Source organism: Amphiura filiformis, chromosome 20, assembly GCF_039555335.1.
Source record: "Amphiura filiformis chromosome 20, Afil_fr2py, whole genome shotgun sequence".
In the NCBI taxonomy this organism is placed as follows: Eukaryota; Metazoa; Echinodermata; class Ophiuroidea; order Amphilepidida; family Amphiuridae; genus Amphiura; species Amphiura filiformis.
In genome coordinates, this window is record NC_092647.1 from 58,339,739 (window position 1) to 58,356,987 (window position 17,249).

The 17,249-nt window shown below is 36.7% G+C and overlaps 1 protein-coding gene across 5 annotated transcripts in view; it reads right to left on the reverse strand.

Moving 5' to 3' along the window:
• The window catches only part of LOC140142117 (coatomer subunit zeta-1-like), a 257,967-nt gene that overhangs the window by 50,159 nt on the left and 190,559 nt on the right, over positions 1-17,249 (reverse strand). For 3 of the 5 annotated variants that reach the window (XM_072164083.1, XM_072164081.1, XM_072164082.1), the window contains exons 5-6: positions 13,668-13,745; positions 12,103-12,193 (exon numbers count right to left, since the gene is read on the reverse strand). In XM_072164083.1, coding sequence (XP_072020184.1) covers positions 12,103-12,193; positions 13,668-13,745 — 169 coding nt within the window. Of the gene's footprint in view, positions 1-9,636; positions 9,658-12,102; positions 12,194-13,667; positions 13,746-17,249 lie in introns of all 5 variants that reach the window. The other 2 variants (XM_072164080.1, XM_072164079.1) reach the window with 1 other exon arrangement.

Below are 17,249 nucleotides of genomic sequence, written 5' to 3' on the forward strand. Positions count from 1 at the left end.
AATATCTGCATAAGAAAATTGCATCAACAAACCCGCAAATGGTGTTCTCAAGAAGAGGTACTGAATCCAGATCTTGGAAGTCACTATAGAAATTCACGATTACATGCATGAATGGTCAAAGGCAAATGAAAAGTGATATTATTAATTGGTGATCAGGCAAGTAATATGGTGCAAAGCACTTATATTATAATGATCCATATTTCAAAAGAAAAATTATGCAAAATGTAAACTTCATATTGTATTCTTTGATTTTCATCACAACATTAATGTAGATGTGATGTGACCCAACTACATGTAGAAAATAATACAATGGCAACTGCAAAAAAAAAATTCAAGTATTAACCACATCTCCATGAGAGTTGCACCCCCATGTCTAAACCCATGAGGCCATTACACTCAGTATTTCAAACCCTTAACAAGTATGATATTAAGAGCAATTTCTGGTGCTATCAGTGCATTCCAAGTGAAACTGATAGCTTTTTTCCTACCTTTTAAATGATATTCTAACGAGAGGTTTCCTCCACACAAATTCAGAGTTTCAACACCTGATTAAGTCATTGCGAGAATCCCAGGCTGTAAAACACACATTTTATTAACATTCTTCTTTTTTTCTTCTTTATAATGCACATGTACTGTGCGTCAAGATTACACAAGCATAGACGCACAAGTGATAAATAATCACACTGATTGGCTGATCAACGGTCAGGACAACAAGATGGTTGGCCCATTGGGCATCGGCATGTAAAAGGCGGGGTAAAATTTTCGTGTTCTAATCAATAGAAAGCACAGCGCTAGCTCTCGACTCATGTTTAAGAATGCTTTGTGTACCGGTACGTACAAATCAATAGGGCATGTAAGTGAGCAATCTGCAACTTTTGTATTTGCATCTTCCTTAGGATTTTGGACCACCATGTCTTTAATTCTTGAATGATTTCAACAAATGAGGTCTTAAAGCAGTTATTGCTTGATTTTAATAACATTATTTAGAATATACAAGGGTGAAAATAACTGGTACCTTAATTCTTTCGCTGTCTGTATGACCAACATTAACAGGTTAACCCCATGTGTATCTCTATTCATTGATCGCATCACATAAGCATCTCTCCTAATAGGGCATTGTGATACCAAGAACTAGGTCAAGTTCTAAGTGTTCTCAAAGAAAATTTGTGGACCAATGCTTGTTCCTTTTTAAAGGATTTTTTTATTTATCCAACACTGTCCTTTAATTCAATTGAGGTAATTGAGACAAATTCAATCAAATTAAATCCAGAAATTAAACTATCTTTACACAAATTAAATTGTCAATTTCATTGACTTCATTTCCAAGTAAAAAACCAAATTTGCTAACTTGAGCGAGACATATAGTGATTTAATATTTATGTAGTGCTTTCAACACATAATATGGAAGAAATTGAAACTTGCATGAGATCCATAATGGGAAATGTATCCTTACTATTTTGTTTAAAGGAAAAATGGTCTCTCCTTTTAAAGCAGTTTGGAGGAATTACATATTAAAATGTGTATGTTTCTCAAGTATATGCGAAATGACAACAGAGCCATTCCATTTATCTATAGTCTCAAGTTACAGAGAGTAACACCATATTTGTTTTCGCACCTAATCCCGCAGGATTTATACACACACGTATTGAAGGGCAATTTGTCTGTACACTGACAACGCAACCATTGTAAATGAACTAATTCTATATAATCTGCCAATGTGAAATCCAACATGGCATTACTCTCAACTTGAAATGAGACACACTATAGGTAAGGTAGGTGACGTTTGGGGAAAGGGGCTCCTTGTGTTTAAAGCTCTTTGGAAGAATTAAAGATTGAAGTTTGCATGTATCTTATAAGACAATCCAATTGCACGCATTCCTGCTCCTGAATGGCAGCCATTAGCCGCGACGGTACCCAACTATCCCACCTAAAATGTGGGATGATGCGGCCTTGAAGGGTATTATATTATAAACTGCATTCTATCACCCGTGTAACACGTAGACAAAAGAATGATGACAGTTTACAACACAAAAGGATCTAACATTGAATTTTAAGCGGGTTTAATCCACCCAATTGGGTACTCACAACACCTGTTTGGTGCATGCGGGTACCCAAATATGGCCGACAATCATGACCATGACTTGGCTCGTTGGATTCGTCTATAATAAGAAATATAAATTTGAAGTTTCATTTATACAAATTTCATTAGGTGTTGCTTCAAATCACAAGCATTCACTCAAAATAAGCATCATCTGTGTGCACAAAATAGCTGCCTGAAAATGCTATGTGTTCATTCAGACAACACTAAAGTGCTCTGCATTTTGGGAACTTTAATAATGCACGTTCAATACTAGCTCAGAATTAGTTGCAATTGGTAAAAAAAGAAGCAACTCTGTCTGCAGCTGAATGTGAGTCAGTGTATTCATGAATGTCTTTCAATTCTGTTCTTTTATTCCAATTTTTCATCAAAAGTTAAGCGAACCCAATTTATATCACTTATGGTGAAAAGTTTAAAAGATTAAGTTCATTACAAGAATTGAAAGTTTCCTTATTGCACATTTAAGTTGATTCTGCACGTGGGCTTACAACATAAGCGATATGTCATGTCTGCTCAAAGTGATGTGTTGTCTCCAATCATTGTCACCTATATGGTGGGGAATGGGGAGCACTTTGTAAAGTGGGTGACCTGAATATTACGTAAACTGGCCAAATAATGGTGTAGCGCTTTAACTGAATTACTCCAAACTGAAAGTCATAATAACAGATTGATTTTACACATGATATTACCAGTACTGTCATCGGTGGTTTATGCTTATTATAACAAAATGGGACCCAAGGACTATAGTTGATGCTACATGGTATAAGAATTTTTTTGTTGCCTAGTCCACAGTCCTTTCTAAACAAATGGAACTCAGGCAGATGCTGAAGACTGTAGTGATTTTTAAATTTCATCATAATCCAAAGCATTCTGATTTGAGCTCATCTCAAAGTCAACACAGGTGTGTGGGATAGCGTTTTAGATGAACAAACAAGGTCCAAATGAGCATGATTGTACGTAGAATAATTTATCATAATGCTGTGCTGTAGCCTTACAGTAGTACCTCAGCTGGTTTAAAAACCTCCATTTTAAGAAAGATCACACCCATCAGGTGCAAGATAGAAACACTGTTGATGGATGGGTATCTCTCTCGCATGCCAAAACAACAGATGTGTAGACAGATCCATTGTGTTTCAAGTCTTCTTTTAATCACGCGATACCAATGTTGCATGCTACATGTCAATCAGGTGATACCCATCCCAAACATGTGAAGTGTTTGTTGATGGGCTGATGTCGGAACTCTGGATCACCATATGGCTGTTGGGTTGTTTAAATTTCTCAATACCTCCTTCATATTACTATAAAAGTATGAATACAAAGTATTTGTACAAAGGGTGCTTGTGTTCAGGCCATCTGGCCTTTGATTGTGTGATTAGGAAAGACTTAGGAAAGAAAAGATTTTTATTCATCTTATTCAACCTGGATAAATCATTCAGTGTTGAAACACTGCTCTCACATGATTCCCAGGGGCCTAGACAGGGTGTCACGAACAGCCAGGCATTACCCTGATCAGAACTGGCTGCAAGGTCCGTCATCACCGCATCTGCTCAACAATAAATTAATTGATCAAAACTTCCAAATTCAAATATCAAATCAAACCTATCCTTTTTGAATGATAACACAATTATTTAAATTTACAAAATGAGTCTTGATGTCACTCAAATCAAATTCCTGATTATAATATTTCTATCTGTAATTTTGTAGCTTGGTTTCAGTGAAAACTCGATGTTTCTGTCACCTTCTTAAAATGATAAAAAAAATTTAGTCATAAAAACAATGGGAAGAAATGCTGGCACAGTTCTCACCATACCTGCAAACTGGAATTTCCGACTTCCAACTCATTTTGCTTGATCACTTTACAAATTCTCGTATCAGAATAACTACATATTTACTTAAGGAAAACAAGGTATCAAAGTACAGAAATCACTGATAAACCATAGATGCGTGGTCTAAAAAGTGGTATTAGATTTGCCCTCACTACAATTCAAACACTCAAATGTGTGGAATATCCCTGCTATTATGTACAAATCAAAAAATGGCGTCAGAGAGCGCAAACATCGCATCCAAAAAAAGAAGTTTTGATATGTATATACCAATACAGCAAGGATCAAGTCAACATGTTCACCTGCAGATTCTACAAGGTGATATCACTAAAGAAAATGTTCATGCTGTGGCTGTCTTCAGATCAGATACAGACATTGCAGAGGTGATTCATTGAGGATATTACAGGCTGCTGGAGATGGTATAGAAGCGGAATATCAACATGCTAAAACACAAGGAGGGAGGAATGTAGCAAAGGGTGTTGTGTTAACTGGAGCAGGGAATTTAGAGCATCCACACCACATCCTGCACCTACTGGTGTATGAGAATGGTGTGAAACTTCGGATAGCACTTGCTCTTGCTCTTCGGCTGATGGAAAAGCAGTATTTAAGATCTATCGCATTTCCCCATCTACCTGCTACACTTTGTTCGATGGAAACAGTCAAGTCTATACTGGAATTATTTGATGACTTCACTAGAGTGGATCACCCCATTTGTCTTCATTTCATCCAAGTAGTACTAGCGAATGATGATGGGTTTTATCAATATGCGGATGCAAGACAGAGACTTGAGTTTGAGATGTATAAGGAGTTACTGATTAACAATGTGGTAATGTCCCGTGTGTCTACGACTGCGTTTCATGGGAAGGTTAAACAAAGAAAGGCTGCATCTCTGATCTGTGTATTAGATTCAGACTCAGATTCAGAATCCTGGGAATCAAGGACATGGAAGAAAGCAAAAATTACAAGGAAAGCAACTCCAAGGAAATCTTACCCTAAAACACAGCCTGTAACCCAACCAACAGCAGTGCGCATATTATCCCACAGAAAACTGCCACGCTTCTATCGTACCACTTCGGGATTCCATGCCAAATTGGGCCAAGTAAGTCTTCATGTGGACTCCACTGCAGACTATTATCATCATGTCAACCACAATGTTAAGATTGCATTTGTAGACTTTCAACATGCAACCAAAGAGCGCCATTCGTCAGCATGGATGCGTGATGACAAAACTCCATGCCAACGCCAACTATTCTCAGATATTAGGGCAACTCTTCTGGCTGATAACATCTCTATAAAGATAGCAGGAAACCAAAGTCTATTTGAAATCACCATTGATGATGAGCCAGGAAAGTTTCCCAGAATAAGGTCAGCAATACAAAGAGTACTACAATATGCAGACCAGAAAGATATCAGGAGCATCATCTTCCATTCAGAGTTTGATTATGGAGATGACCAACTTGAGAGAGTTTTCGAAATGACCCTGTGGCAGGGTGAGAGGTGCAATATTCTTCCACTTCTGTATTTCAATGCTATTCATGACTTTGCTATCTATGATCAACCATCAACTTGTCAGAGCATCCATATTCGTATTCATAAGAAGCGTGTTTTCACATACAAGCATGTATGGCATGCAGGGTTCCCATTGACTCATCAAGGAAAGGAAGCAGGATGCTTTGATTCCCTCTTCACCCAGCTCAACATTGATCCTGTCTTCCAAGCATGTCACCTGAGTACTGTGAAGGAGAGTTATACCATCTACTCACGCAAGTGGGAATGGAATCGGTATAGACAAGAGTTCCATCTCAGTCCTGCAACAGTGACCAGTCTAGAGAAATTCACCTATGGGTGTGCCTTACAACAGATTGCTCCAATTGAGATACCCAATGACATGATGTTCTTGGAGAGGTAATAATGAATCTAAATTCAAGTAAAATTCTAAACATTATACAGATGCAATTCAATTCAATTCAATTCAATTCAATTGCACCTTTTAGCATGCCTATTCAGTGCACATGGTTTGGGCTTGTAAGACTATATTTGATTGCTTTGTTCCTGGGTAGCCATTAGTACAAAAAAGGCGGTTCTCTAACCACAAGTCTTATCTGTTTTTGTGACCGCCTGTTTTCGCAATATTCAAAAGTTGACCTCAAATGACCTTTGACTTAGGTGTGTGACCTTAAACACCACTATTACATGAAAGTTCCAAAAGTCAGCTATGGCCCAAATTTGCTTGCAGTTGGTTGTAACTGTTCACAGGAGACCAGACTTTTAATTTTCAGCCTATTTTACAATTGACTTCAAATAACATTTGATCATGGCATTATTTTGCAAGTGAAAACAAGTTGTATATGATTTTTTTATGTTCTTCATTTTTTCACACAATTTCATCCATATCTTGAGAAGCAGTTAGATGCAAAGTTCCCATTTTGATGTGACTGGTCATATTCAAGTTAGCAGCACATCCTATTTAATATCTATTGGCTTCTTATTCTATTTTTTTCATAGATCAGTCAAGTCAGCTTCAGATACTCACAAATCATCTTCATCTAAAAGGACTGCAGGAAGTTTGAGAGAATACAAGGATCATATAGACATGGACAGCTATCTCAATATGGATTCATCCTGCACTAAGGAAGTTATACGGTTTGATAATACACCACCACCCCCACCAAAACCACCTGTGTCTGAAATAGGACAAATGCAGATGAAGGAAACAATGTCGAGATCATCATCTGACTCTTCATCCTCTTCCTCTTCATCATATGAATTATCCAAGAATTCACCTGTCAAAAAGAGGAAGTTGCGCAGGTCAATTACGTTACTATCAGAATCAGACTGACAGCAACAGAGTTAAGACGTTTGTATAATAAGTAAACCAATGGAGGAAAGTCAACCTCAATTAGGCCTGGGCATCGCCAGTGCTTTCCATATCGCAATTTGAGGCAAAATTTATCAAGATATCAAGCCGTATTGTAATGTTTTTTTTATTCGCAAAATTTCACCTTCAATAATTGCTCCATTTTGAGACTTTTGCAACGAAATTACTTATGGTAGCACAATTAAGAGAGTATATGTTTTACACAAATATTATTTATTACAAATTTACTTGGTTATGAGTCAAATAGATCGAATTTTTGCTTCAAATCTTGTGATCACACATCACACAGTATTTAAGGCCATCTTTCATAAGTTGAAAACCTAATGCAGAATGCAGTTTTTTTCAGGTGTTTTTTTCTTGTTTACTTTAATTTTTTTTATCTGTGAGACTAGTTTTTTGACCAAAATTGACCACCTTCTCATCTGTCAAGGAGGTTTCACTGTGGTCAAGATGAAGAATTTTATTGAAATTAACAATTTAGGCTATTTTGACGTCTGACGATGTAATTTACTCAATCCAGTGGGAATAATGCCCCAAAAGTGGAAGATTTTATTAATGCATGCGGGGGCTTTGAGACGAACATCAAATTACGATGGCCTAAGTTGCCATGCTGAATTTGTCACTTCCCGGGTCGCGCAATGCATTACTGGGAGATAATGGATGACTTCAACTGGTTCAAGATAATTATTCCGAACAAAGTTCAGTGAGATAAAACTGTTAACTTGTCTTTTCATTTTTTGACACCAATAATCTTCTAATTCATCTGGGCATATAAAATTATCCAACAACTGCATAGATAAAGTGCCTGATATCTGACATATAAATCTTACACAGAGAAACAGTTTGAGAAGCTATGTTTACTAGACGGTTTTGTGCTCTAATCAACAAATGATTTTAAACAGATATGGCATTTTTTAAATTTAATTCCTCACTACAGACACATAAATTGTGTATTGGTATTTTAGTAGAGTCATATGCAGCTGTACTTCCTTCTGACAAATAAGGCTTCCTTTATTCAGCTATTGCAGTTGAAATCATCTATGTCTTTAATCTTCCATACACTGGGTGTAGCTTTCAAATGGAATCACCCATTCCGGTAATCCCATTTGAAATTCACACTCCTTGTATGGCAGATTAAGAGACATGTCTTCAATAGGGGAGTATGGATTTCAACTGGAATAGCCCAATGTTAAAATCAAGAGCAAATCAAAGCTTTTTAAACGATTATATTGTACTTTATTAAACCAACATACCCTGCCAAAATCAAGACTCTAGGTGCTGAAGTTTTGTCAAAATCCGAGATTTTGAATTAAAGCGCAGGAACCGTTGTTTTATTATTACGATAGAAATATCACTCAAATCAATACACGACCGAAGGAGTTGTACGTATTGGCTACATCTGCGCTGGTAGTAAATTCCAATTTTCTTTGCTTTACCTTAGTTGTTCCGCTCAAAAATAAAAGGGGATTTATCTGACAGTAAAAGCTAACATTTTATGGCTAATCTATTTTGTATGAAAATGTTATAATATGGCTTTAAATTGGGAAAGGACCACTTGAATAATTATTAATTAGTGTTCTTTTATATTTAGTTCATGTGGTTTTTGTGTGTGGGGGAGGGGTGGAGTGGGCATTTGTTTACAGTGCCAAACAAGGACACATATTCTGATTCTTAACCTTTGAACTTTCAGAAAGCACTTGCAATTGACACTATGTACTTCATGGTTCTATGAAAGGGCCATGGTTTGCTGCAGTTTGTCCAGTCATCAGATAGTGAAAGTTATGTTCTCATCAAAAGGTTTTTACCCATCATTCATATTTGATAACAGGAATGTAGAGTTGTGTGTATATAGGGGAGGAGAGCAGAGGGGGATGTGGGACAATATGTGAGCTTGTTAACGCCTTCAAAGGAGCCCAATCGTAAGTTTACACACCTTCAACCGAGGACACACTTCCAACCGTGGACGTCCACGGTTCCTAAGGGGGTGCAGTATGATAAAAATGATGAAAAAAGGCTATTTAGAGCACAATCATATCACGACCTCTCTTGCTGAAACTTGGTCTCCTCGGTTGGCGGTTACACAATTTCAGTCCTCGTTTGGAGGCGTTTAGTTACACTTTGGGTAATGGGTGACTGGTACATACTAAATGTGAATTTACGCAAGCATATAAGTTTGGATTTTATTGACACGTGCGGTTATGAAAACCAAATAATTTTTGCCACTTATAAATTGAACAAGCATACTGCTTATCATTCAAATAAGCAACTTTGAAAAATGGCAGACACAATAGGAGGGCGCTGTTTAGTATAGGTAAATTCAGTTGAATTTCCCATGTTTTACCCACACTGAACAGCGCCCTCGATTGTGTCCAACATTCTTCAAAAATGCAAATGTGGGGCATTACAACTGCTCAGGAGATGAAACAATGAAAATATTGGTATACAACACAAATAAAGCCCTGAAAATGATCCATTGTCTTGTGTTGTGATTGGTAGCTTAGACTTAAAACCAGAGTAATAATCTTTAACTTAGAAAGTAAAATCTCAAGCTGACAAAAAAGTATAACTCGTACATTCTAATACATTCAGTAAAAAGTTGATATTAGTCATCATTTTAAGGTGCTAGCTATGCAGAGGTTTAGAGTGCTAGTGCAAGAAGATTGATGATTACATCAATCACACAATGACTCAACCAAGCAAATAGTGAATCAAGAGGTGACAACATATAAGCAAGAGGTGATGACACAAACAAGATGAGATGTAATGATTGCATGAAATAGTACACCATGCTACCTAAACCCCCTATGAGACATACTGGAATGGTCTAAACCACTTACTTGCAGCTTGTTGGAAATGGACTACAACATGTATGCACAGGGGAGAGGTGATTGACAAGTGGATATTATACAGGTGAAAAAGTAAAAGTAAATATAAAATTAATTAACCAGGTACGTCACTTGGGTTACATAGGAAAGGTGTCTAAAGAAATATCATTATTGATCAAGTACAAAAGGTACTAGATGTGTTAGTAAATGGTACAGAAAGTTGATAAACCGTAACCAAACATTTTCTGTTTCTGTTTCAACTTCTGTGTAAACTACAAACGTTTGCGGGAATCAACTTTGATTCACGCAAATCTGTTTACGAGAATCTTTGCGAGAATCGATTCTCTGATTCACGCCGAAATTCTGACCCTGCATAGCTTTTTTATAAATTCCTCCCCATGCACCAACTAAACTAACATATCTTGCACATTATGGTAAAACTGATCAGTAATATAAAATGTAATTGATTAAAAATACCAATTTTATTTCAAATATATGTTAGTTATCACACATAACATACCATGCACAATACACCTATTGGAAATAATCAAATGAATGTATAGTTTGCACAATCGCAGGGTTTTATCTTGGGGTGCTGGGTGCATATGCATACTCGTACATGCATGCATGCACGCACATACATGTGTTGTGTGCGGGGGTGCGTTTTTATTTTTACCAGCAATCTGGAACTTTTTTATGTTTATTTCCCACCAACAAAAGATCTCTGACAATTGTTGATGACAGCAGTTGTATTTATTTTGGCTATGAAACCTCCTGTTTCTGAAGATACCAAAAATGGTACTATTACAACAGGAAACACCACAGGAGTGCTACTGATGAATTCGCGTTTGTCAAGACTTTTTTCCCCAAAATCTGTGTTTTACTTTTACAAGTTTATCAAGAAGAGATATAATTTGTGTCTTGTGTGTCCCTGGATGGCAGTTGTGTGTCCTCAGTTGGCATTCGTGTTTTTATGTGCCCCTATCTGACATGCAAAAAAGGTGCTGCCTAAGGAAGCTATATTTGTGGTTAACACACCTCCAGCCGTGGATACACACCTTGAACTTGGACTGTCCACATTATGTAAAAATGCTATTTAGAGCATGTCCTCTTTTAGCGGAATAGACGGTGTACCCCCTTAGATAGTACCATCTCATGGTGTGTCACTGCAGGAATGTGTCCCCTCGACTGGAGAGTACAGTGCTTTTTTAGTTTGTACGTCCTCGTTTGGAGGTTCTTACAGGCATGCGTTGGTGTGTTTATGTACAGGCTTGTAAACACATACCATCAGGGACATTTTCTAGTGTTTTTCCTCAACCTGGAGACTTATGACAATCTGGGCATTCCCTGTTGTCCCATATTACAATTTGTAACCCATAGCACACAGGCAAATTATAGGCCTACATGCTGGTAATTGAGTCTCCAAACAGGTCAGATGTCACTGATGATTTGTGGTGTACTTTTTGTTAGAAGGTACTTTCCACATTCATCTCCCACAGACAAAACCCTGAATATGCACATATACTTTGTCCTCTTGAAAGGTAATGATAATGGATAAAATTTCTGCAACCTGCATGATACTCTAGTAAATATGTCCCAATAAAGAATGCAGTATCTTTAACTAAATAACAAAACAGGTAATGCCTCTTAACTTGGCCTTTTGATCAGTCAATTGACCTTTTCGGTAAATCCCATAAGCCTTTGCGAGTAGACCTGAGATGTCGTCATTTGACTTCACGCCGATGCGCACCTCATTTAGTGAACATTGCTACTGTGCATTTCAAAGCTGTGAAGTGCGCAGTAGTGATGTGCGAATCAGCGTGGCAACATCACAAGTCTACCCGCAAAGTTTACCAAAACGGTCAATTCCCACAGTAGCTACGATTAAAGATAAAACAGCAGATTCTGTCAGACCAGAGAAGATATCTCACACTTCCCATAATGCATTTCTTCCATTTCAATTTTCAGTACTGATTTGCTATCATAAGTTGTTCGGCTTATATAAGGCGGAAATTATTTGGCTTTTCTTACTGCAACCGTCAATGAAGTTCCAATTCACATAAGCATGTGTCAGTCACGCAATACGCAACACACAACTATAGCGTAAGCATTGCGCTCAACTTCGTGCATGTCATTCTATATCAATACTCGGTGTTATGAGTCGTATTCCGCCCTATAAAAGACTAACAAACTTTAGAGCGACAAAATACCTCAATGAACAGAACCCATCCAGACCTTGCAAAATATGTTCATTTCTTGACTATCAATTCATGTTTAGCCAGTCTATCATCAACATGAAAACAAAACGAACATGTACAAAGTAATAGGAGTGTCATTCTCTGTTATGAGATGTGTCATGTTGCAAAGGATTGTGGGAAGGGTATGATATCTTCTCTTCCAAAGTAAAAGGCAGTACTTGCTGGTAATTAGCAAAGCATATACTGCCTTTGTACTTGAGATGATAGAATTGGTACAAACCTGTGCCACTGTCTGTTCTGATATAGGAACATCATCACCTCGTAATGCTACTCTTTGTACCACCGCATTAGAGTCTGACTCCAGGATAATCCTATAACATGGAAAACAATTTGGTAAATTAGTCAACATTTCTTCATCATACTTGTTGTACATAGAGATTTGAAGAAGGCAATAGTGCTTAGAATTTAATCATGATATAATTATGACCTTGATAGCGGAGGAAGTTTATGTACACTACATTGGCAAACATAATAATGGCGATTCCAAACTTCAATGTGTACAGCACTTTACACAAAATTTAACACACTCTAGAATTTTGTATGCCATATTGGTATATTTTTCTCAAAAATGGCAGCCCGTTTTCTTTTACCCTATGTATCATACTGCTGGCAGATGGCAATATTATCTAATTGTGTAACTAAATGAATCAGGTAAAACACTTCAAAGATATATTGTGATGGTTTCTAGTAATCACAATATTTTAGCCCCTCTGAAAAAACAGACCTTTTCAAATCAACAATGTAAATGTCCAGAAAACCATGCAACATGCACCAGGTGCAATTGCGTACACAAACATCTTTGCGCTCGCCAGTGACATAAAATTACCTATTTCTATACAATAATACAATGCAATAAACCCAAACTTTGTTTTCAACATTCAGAACTTAATTTCTGTGCATGTTTTTGACAATTAACAAGCTCCACTTGAAAACTACCCATATCTAACCCCAACATTTCCCTTCACTCGATCAAACCCAAATGTACATTGTACACAGCATCCAAAATTTCATGTTAAATCTTGGCCATTATCCAACAAAATATATCAATTCTGTTTGTGATTTAACAACAGGAAACCAAGATCATAGCTGCATCTGATAAAAGGTTTTTCACTTTGTGGTGTAAAACAACTAGTACATATGTGAAATGATCTAATTCAACCAGGCCAAATGAGACAATTGTCAACTTGCCCAGCAACAAAGGACGATGGCTATTGCTGAAATCCTCACATCTTTTGTGTACATCCACATCAAAAGGATGTACTTGTCAGCTGCTACATGTATCTTTTTACATAATAGCTGCTAGGAACAAATACCAGTCCCATCTCCAGTAAAGGTCTCTTCAAATCATCCCCAAGTCACATGCTTTAGGAATGTTCTCTGTATTCCTAAACTATGTGACTTTGGGATGATTTGAAGCGACCACCACTTGTGATGAGTCTGGTATTTGTTCCAAGCTATTACATATTTGTTTAAGAGACCCATGTAGCAGCTGACAAGTAGATCCTTTTGATATGGATATACACATATTTTGTTGTAAAGTTATGAGCCTTTTATAATATCAACTTGAAAATATTTTGTACTGGTTTTTTTGCCCTTATTTTGTGGCTGTATCACAATTTTTACAATAGCCACATTTGGCCCAATTGGATCAGGCATTTAGCCTCTGTCATCTCATATAACACACATTGTCAGTATTTTTGTCCAAATTGTGTTGCCCATGATATGTTATAAGATAGATACATGGCAGAAACGAAAAACAAACCCTTTATTGTCCAATTAACTTACCCTCCATCGATAATTTCATCAATGGCCAAGTACACAGCATCTAGATGATCAAACAGTGCTCTCTTCTCTATGTTCTTTCTGTAAGATACAAAAGTTTCAATAGCAGGTTAATAAATGATAATTAAGGTTTAAAAAGTACACAAATAGGCGGTCTTCTTGCAAATATATGAGATAAAAATATATGGAGATATAAGAGTATATGTGATACTAAAACAACACAAATTTACATCTTTGAAAAAGGCAACATAACAAGAGCTCATACAACTTTTGGCTATCCCTCACAAAATGTTTATTGATTTTTCAATAAAAAGTTGTTAACCCTAAGGGCTGCTGTAGATTTTTTTAGTGGATGTAGGATGTAGAATATTCAATTCAATGTAGCATTTTTTACCAGCAGACATTCTCCTGGAAACAGAATGGGAATAGATTAAATAAGGAAGAAATGTTACATCAAATATTCTATGTCAAATACCAGGGAATCTGTAGCGGCCCTAATTGCAAAACAATATGTAATGAAACATCATTCTCTTTATTTTAAAGAAAAACACAATCATTTAATAAAACAAGTAGTGAATAAATCATGTATAAAATATAAGGGAAAAAATCTAACAAGCTAAAATGAACTACTTTTAGCTCCCCAAAATGAAGGTCAAATTTGTCCCAAAGGTCATGGTTAGTAACAACTGCCCTGTTCTTCCCATCCCAAGTACTGACCCTGTTCTCTTAACAGTCAAATTTTAAAGGGACATTTCATCAGTGTTACTGATATCTTCTCTGTTCCCTGCCATATGGGTTCATTAAGAACATGTGAATAGAGGTTATCCACTTCACTTATGTGTGACTCTAACAAAAGGCGCTGATTCCTGTAGTATTCCTCATTCAAACCAATTCAATTCACGACCACAGAGTTACCTGCATGACTTTGGCAGGCTATTCTGAAACAGCCATGGTTGCACATGCATACTTCTTTAGAAAGTCCTAAACAAGGTATAGCAGTCGTTGATAGAATATGCAGCTTATAGAACATGGATAACCTCTATTGCATTTATGCGATTTGATTAAGAAGTGTGTTGTAGGTGCAGTGCGCAATACATGTGTGCACTGCAATTAAGTTTGTGATGTGTTCATTCATTTCAGACTGCAAAGGGTCACAATTTCTTGTGATGGATACTTTCATTCTAGATATAGTTTTTAGCAATTGAGATAGCATTTAACTAAACAAGAAAGAGAATAAAAGTGTGCAAGCGTAGCATCGGCAACTCAAAACATTGTTCCTGCATATCCTCTATGACAGGATAGAAGTTTACTACTCAAAACTAAAAATTTGTATCTTTATTCTCTGTAGACCACTTGACATGTGACGTCATTGCCAGGCAGTATGTGTGCGAATTATGGCAATATCCATTGTTCTTTGCCCTTGTGCGTACACATCATAGTTTGTTCAGGGCACGGGCATTTTAAATCGCCCACCAAATTTATATAGTACAAGAAAGCTATTGAACAGTGTAGCGGTTTGTTCAAGCATATTGATAGACCAGTCCCTCGCCTTTGTTGATAAACAACAAAGTCAAGTGGTCTATACAGAATACAATCTCATCTCATGAGGGCCAAGACAGGATGGGATGAAGCCATTCTACAAGTGTCCCTTTAGCACAGATCTCTCTGCATCACCACTTACTTATTATTTTATAACTCAATATTACAACAGGATTGCACCAAATTGATTCCAAAATCATAAACAGACACGCTGGTTCAAGGTTACGAGGCATTCTCACACATCTTAATCATTAACAGCCACAAGAAATTAAACCATCAACACCATCACAGATGAAATATATCATCAATGACAGAACTTTCCTAAAATGTAAAACAAACAATTTCCTTGTCAGACAATATATATTTTTGTTGGCGTGATTGCAAGATTGGTTGCACACCTAGAGACCTAAGCACAATATTATTTCTACAACATTGCATGTTGTGTAAACGGCTTTTAGTTCACAATAATTACATTTCCTTTCTTGACATTCAACCTGTTGGAGTTGATACATTTTAGTAGTTTACACTCATTTATATTTTGTAGATACTTAATTTTCACACATGTTAAAAGCGACTGGATCGAAATTTGGGGTGGTGTTTACTATGTATCAGATTAAAATGGAGGGCATCATGTCAGTAACGTCTTATATAGCCATATAAAGAAGTACATATAGTGCACCAACAGCTAAAGTCCTCATGCTTTGTATGCAATAAGAATCTCGCAAACACCGTCATGAGACGATTTCAGATTCCGGATCTCAAAAGGATCGGATCCGAAATCCGAAATCGTCTCACGACAGTGTTTCTATACCTTACTTGTAAACAAGAATTTTCTGAAAAAGGGTCTGATCCCCATCAGCATTCTACCCTGTTATACGCATATTGAAGTGGGCCAATCATTCTATATGCCCATGTCTATACAAATCACACACATGGCGTACCTTGAGTATCACAGGGCTGCACAAAGGATTTATTAATAGTTTTATGATGCCTATTCCTTTATGAGAAAGATGTAAAAACTGCTCTTTGAAAAACACACCTTACACCATAACAGGCAGGGGGTTGCATTTTCATGCAATAATGCTAAACTTTGCCACTTGGTGGTAATTCATTATAATTTGGTTCACCTCAAGTTTGGTAGTAGCGTCAATGCTATTTCAGCGGTTGCGTCAGAAGCGTGCCAACAAACCGCCTCGTAATGCGTGTGCACTCAGCGCGTTTAACTTTCCGCTGGCGATTCGATACTGCGGCGAGCAAAATATGCACATACGTCACTACCAAACTTGATGTGAACCAAATTATAGTCTATGGTTGTATTTTGGTTTGATCGCATTTCTATAATATATTGTCTTTACCGCATGTTATAATTTGTAAAAAGAAAACAATCAGATTCTAAAACTGAATATAAAACAAGAAAATGTGTGATCTTTCACACAGCCTAGTTTTACACTTATCTGTCGTGAGCGTTTTCAGCTGGTGTTCACTCAGAATATGTCCCCATTTAGAAATCTCCTAAACACTTAATCACCTGCTCATATGGGATGCATTATTAAATCAAATACCTTCAACAAGTGGGATTTCTTGTATTATATTCTTATTTGATTCAATAAGTCACACCTCTAATTAGATTCACAGAGAAGGATATGGTATTGATAAAAAACAAATCTCATTATTACAGAATCAGTTGATCAAAAAGTAGGTCATTGTTTTTGCAGTAAATTTGTACTGATCAAGTAAGAAATTTAACCAAATTTGTCCTACATTTTGTGTCAAGGGAGAAATTTTTCCAAATTTGTCCTACATTTTGTGTCAAGTGAAAAATTGTACTAAATTTGTCCTACATTTTGTGTCAAGTGAAAAATTGTACCAAATTTGTCCTACATTTTGTGTCAAGTGAGAAATTTTACCAAAGTTGCCCTATTTTTTATGTTATTTGAGAAATTTTAATAAATTTGTCTTACATTTTGTGTCAAGTGAAAATTTTTACCCAGTTTGTCCTACATTTTGTGTCCTGTGAGAAATTTTACCAAATTAGTCCTATTTTTG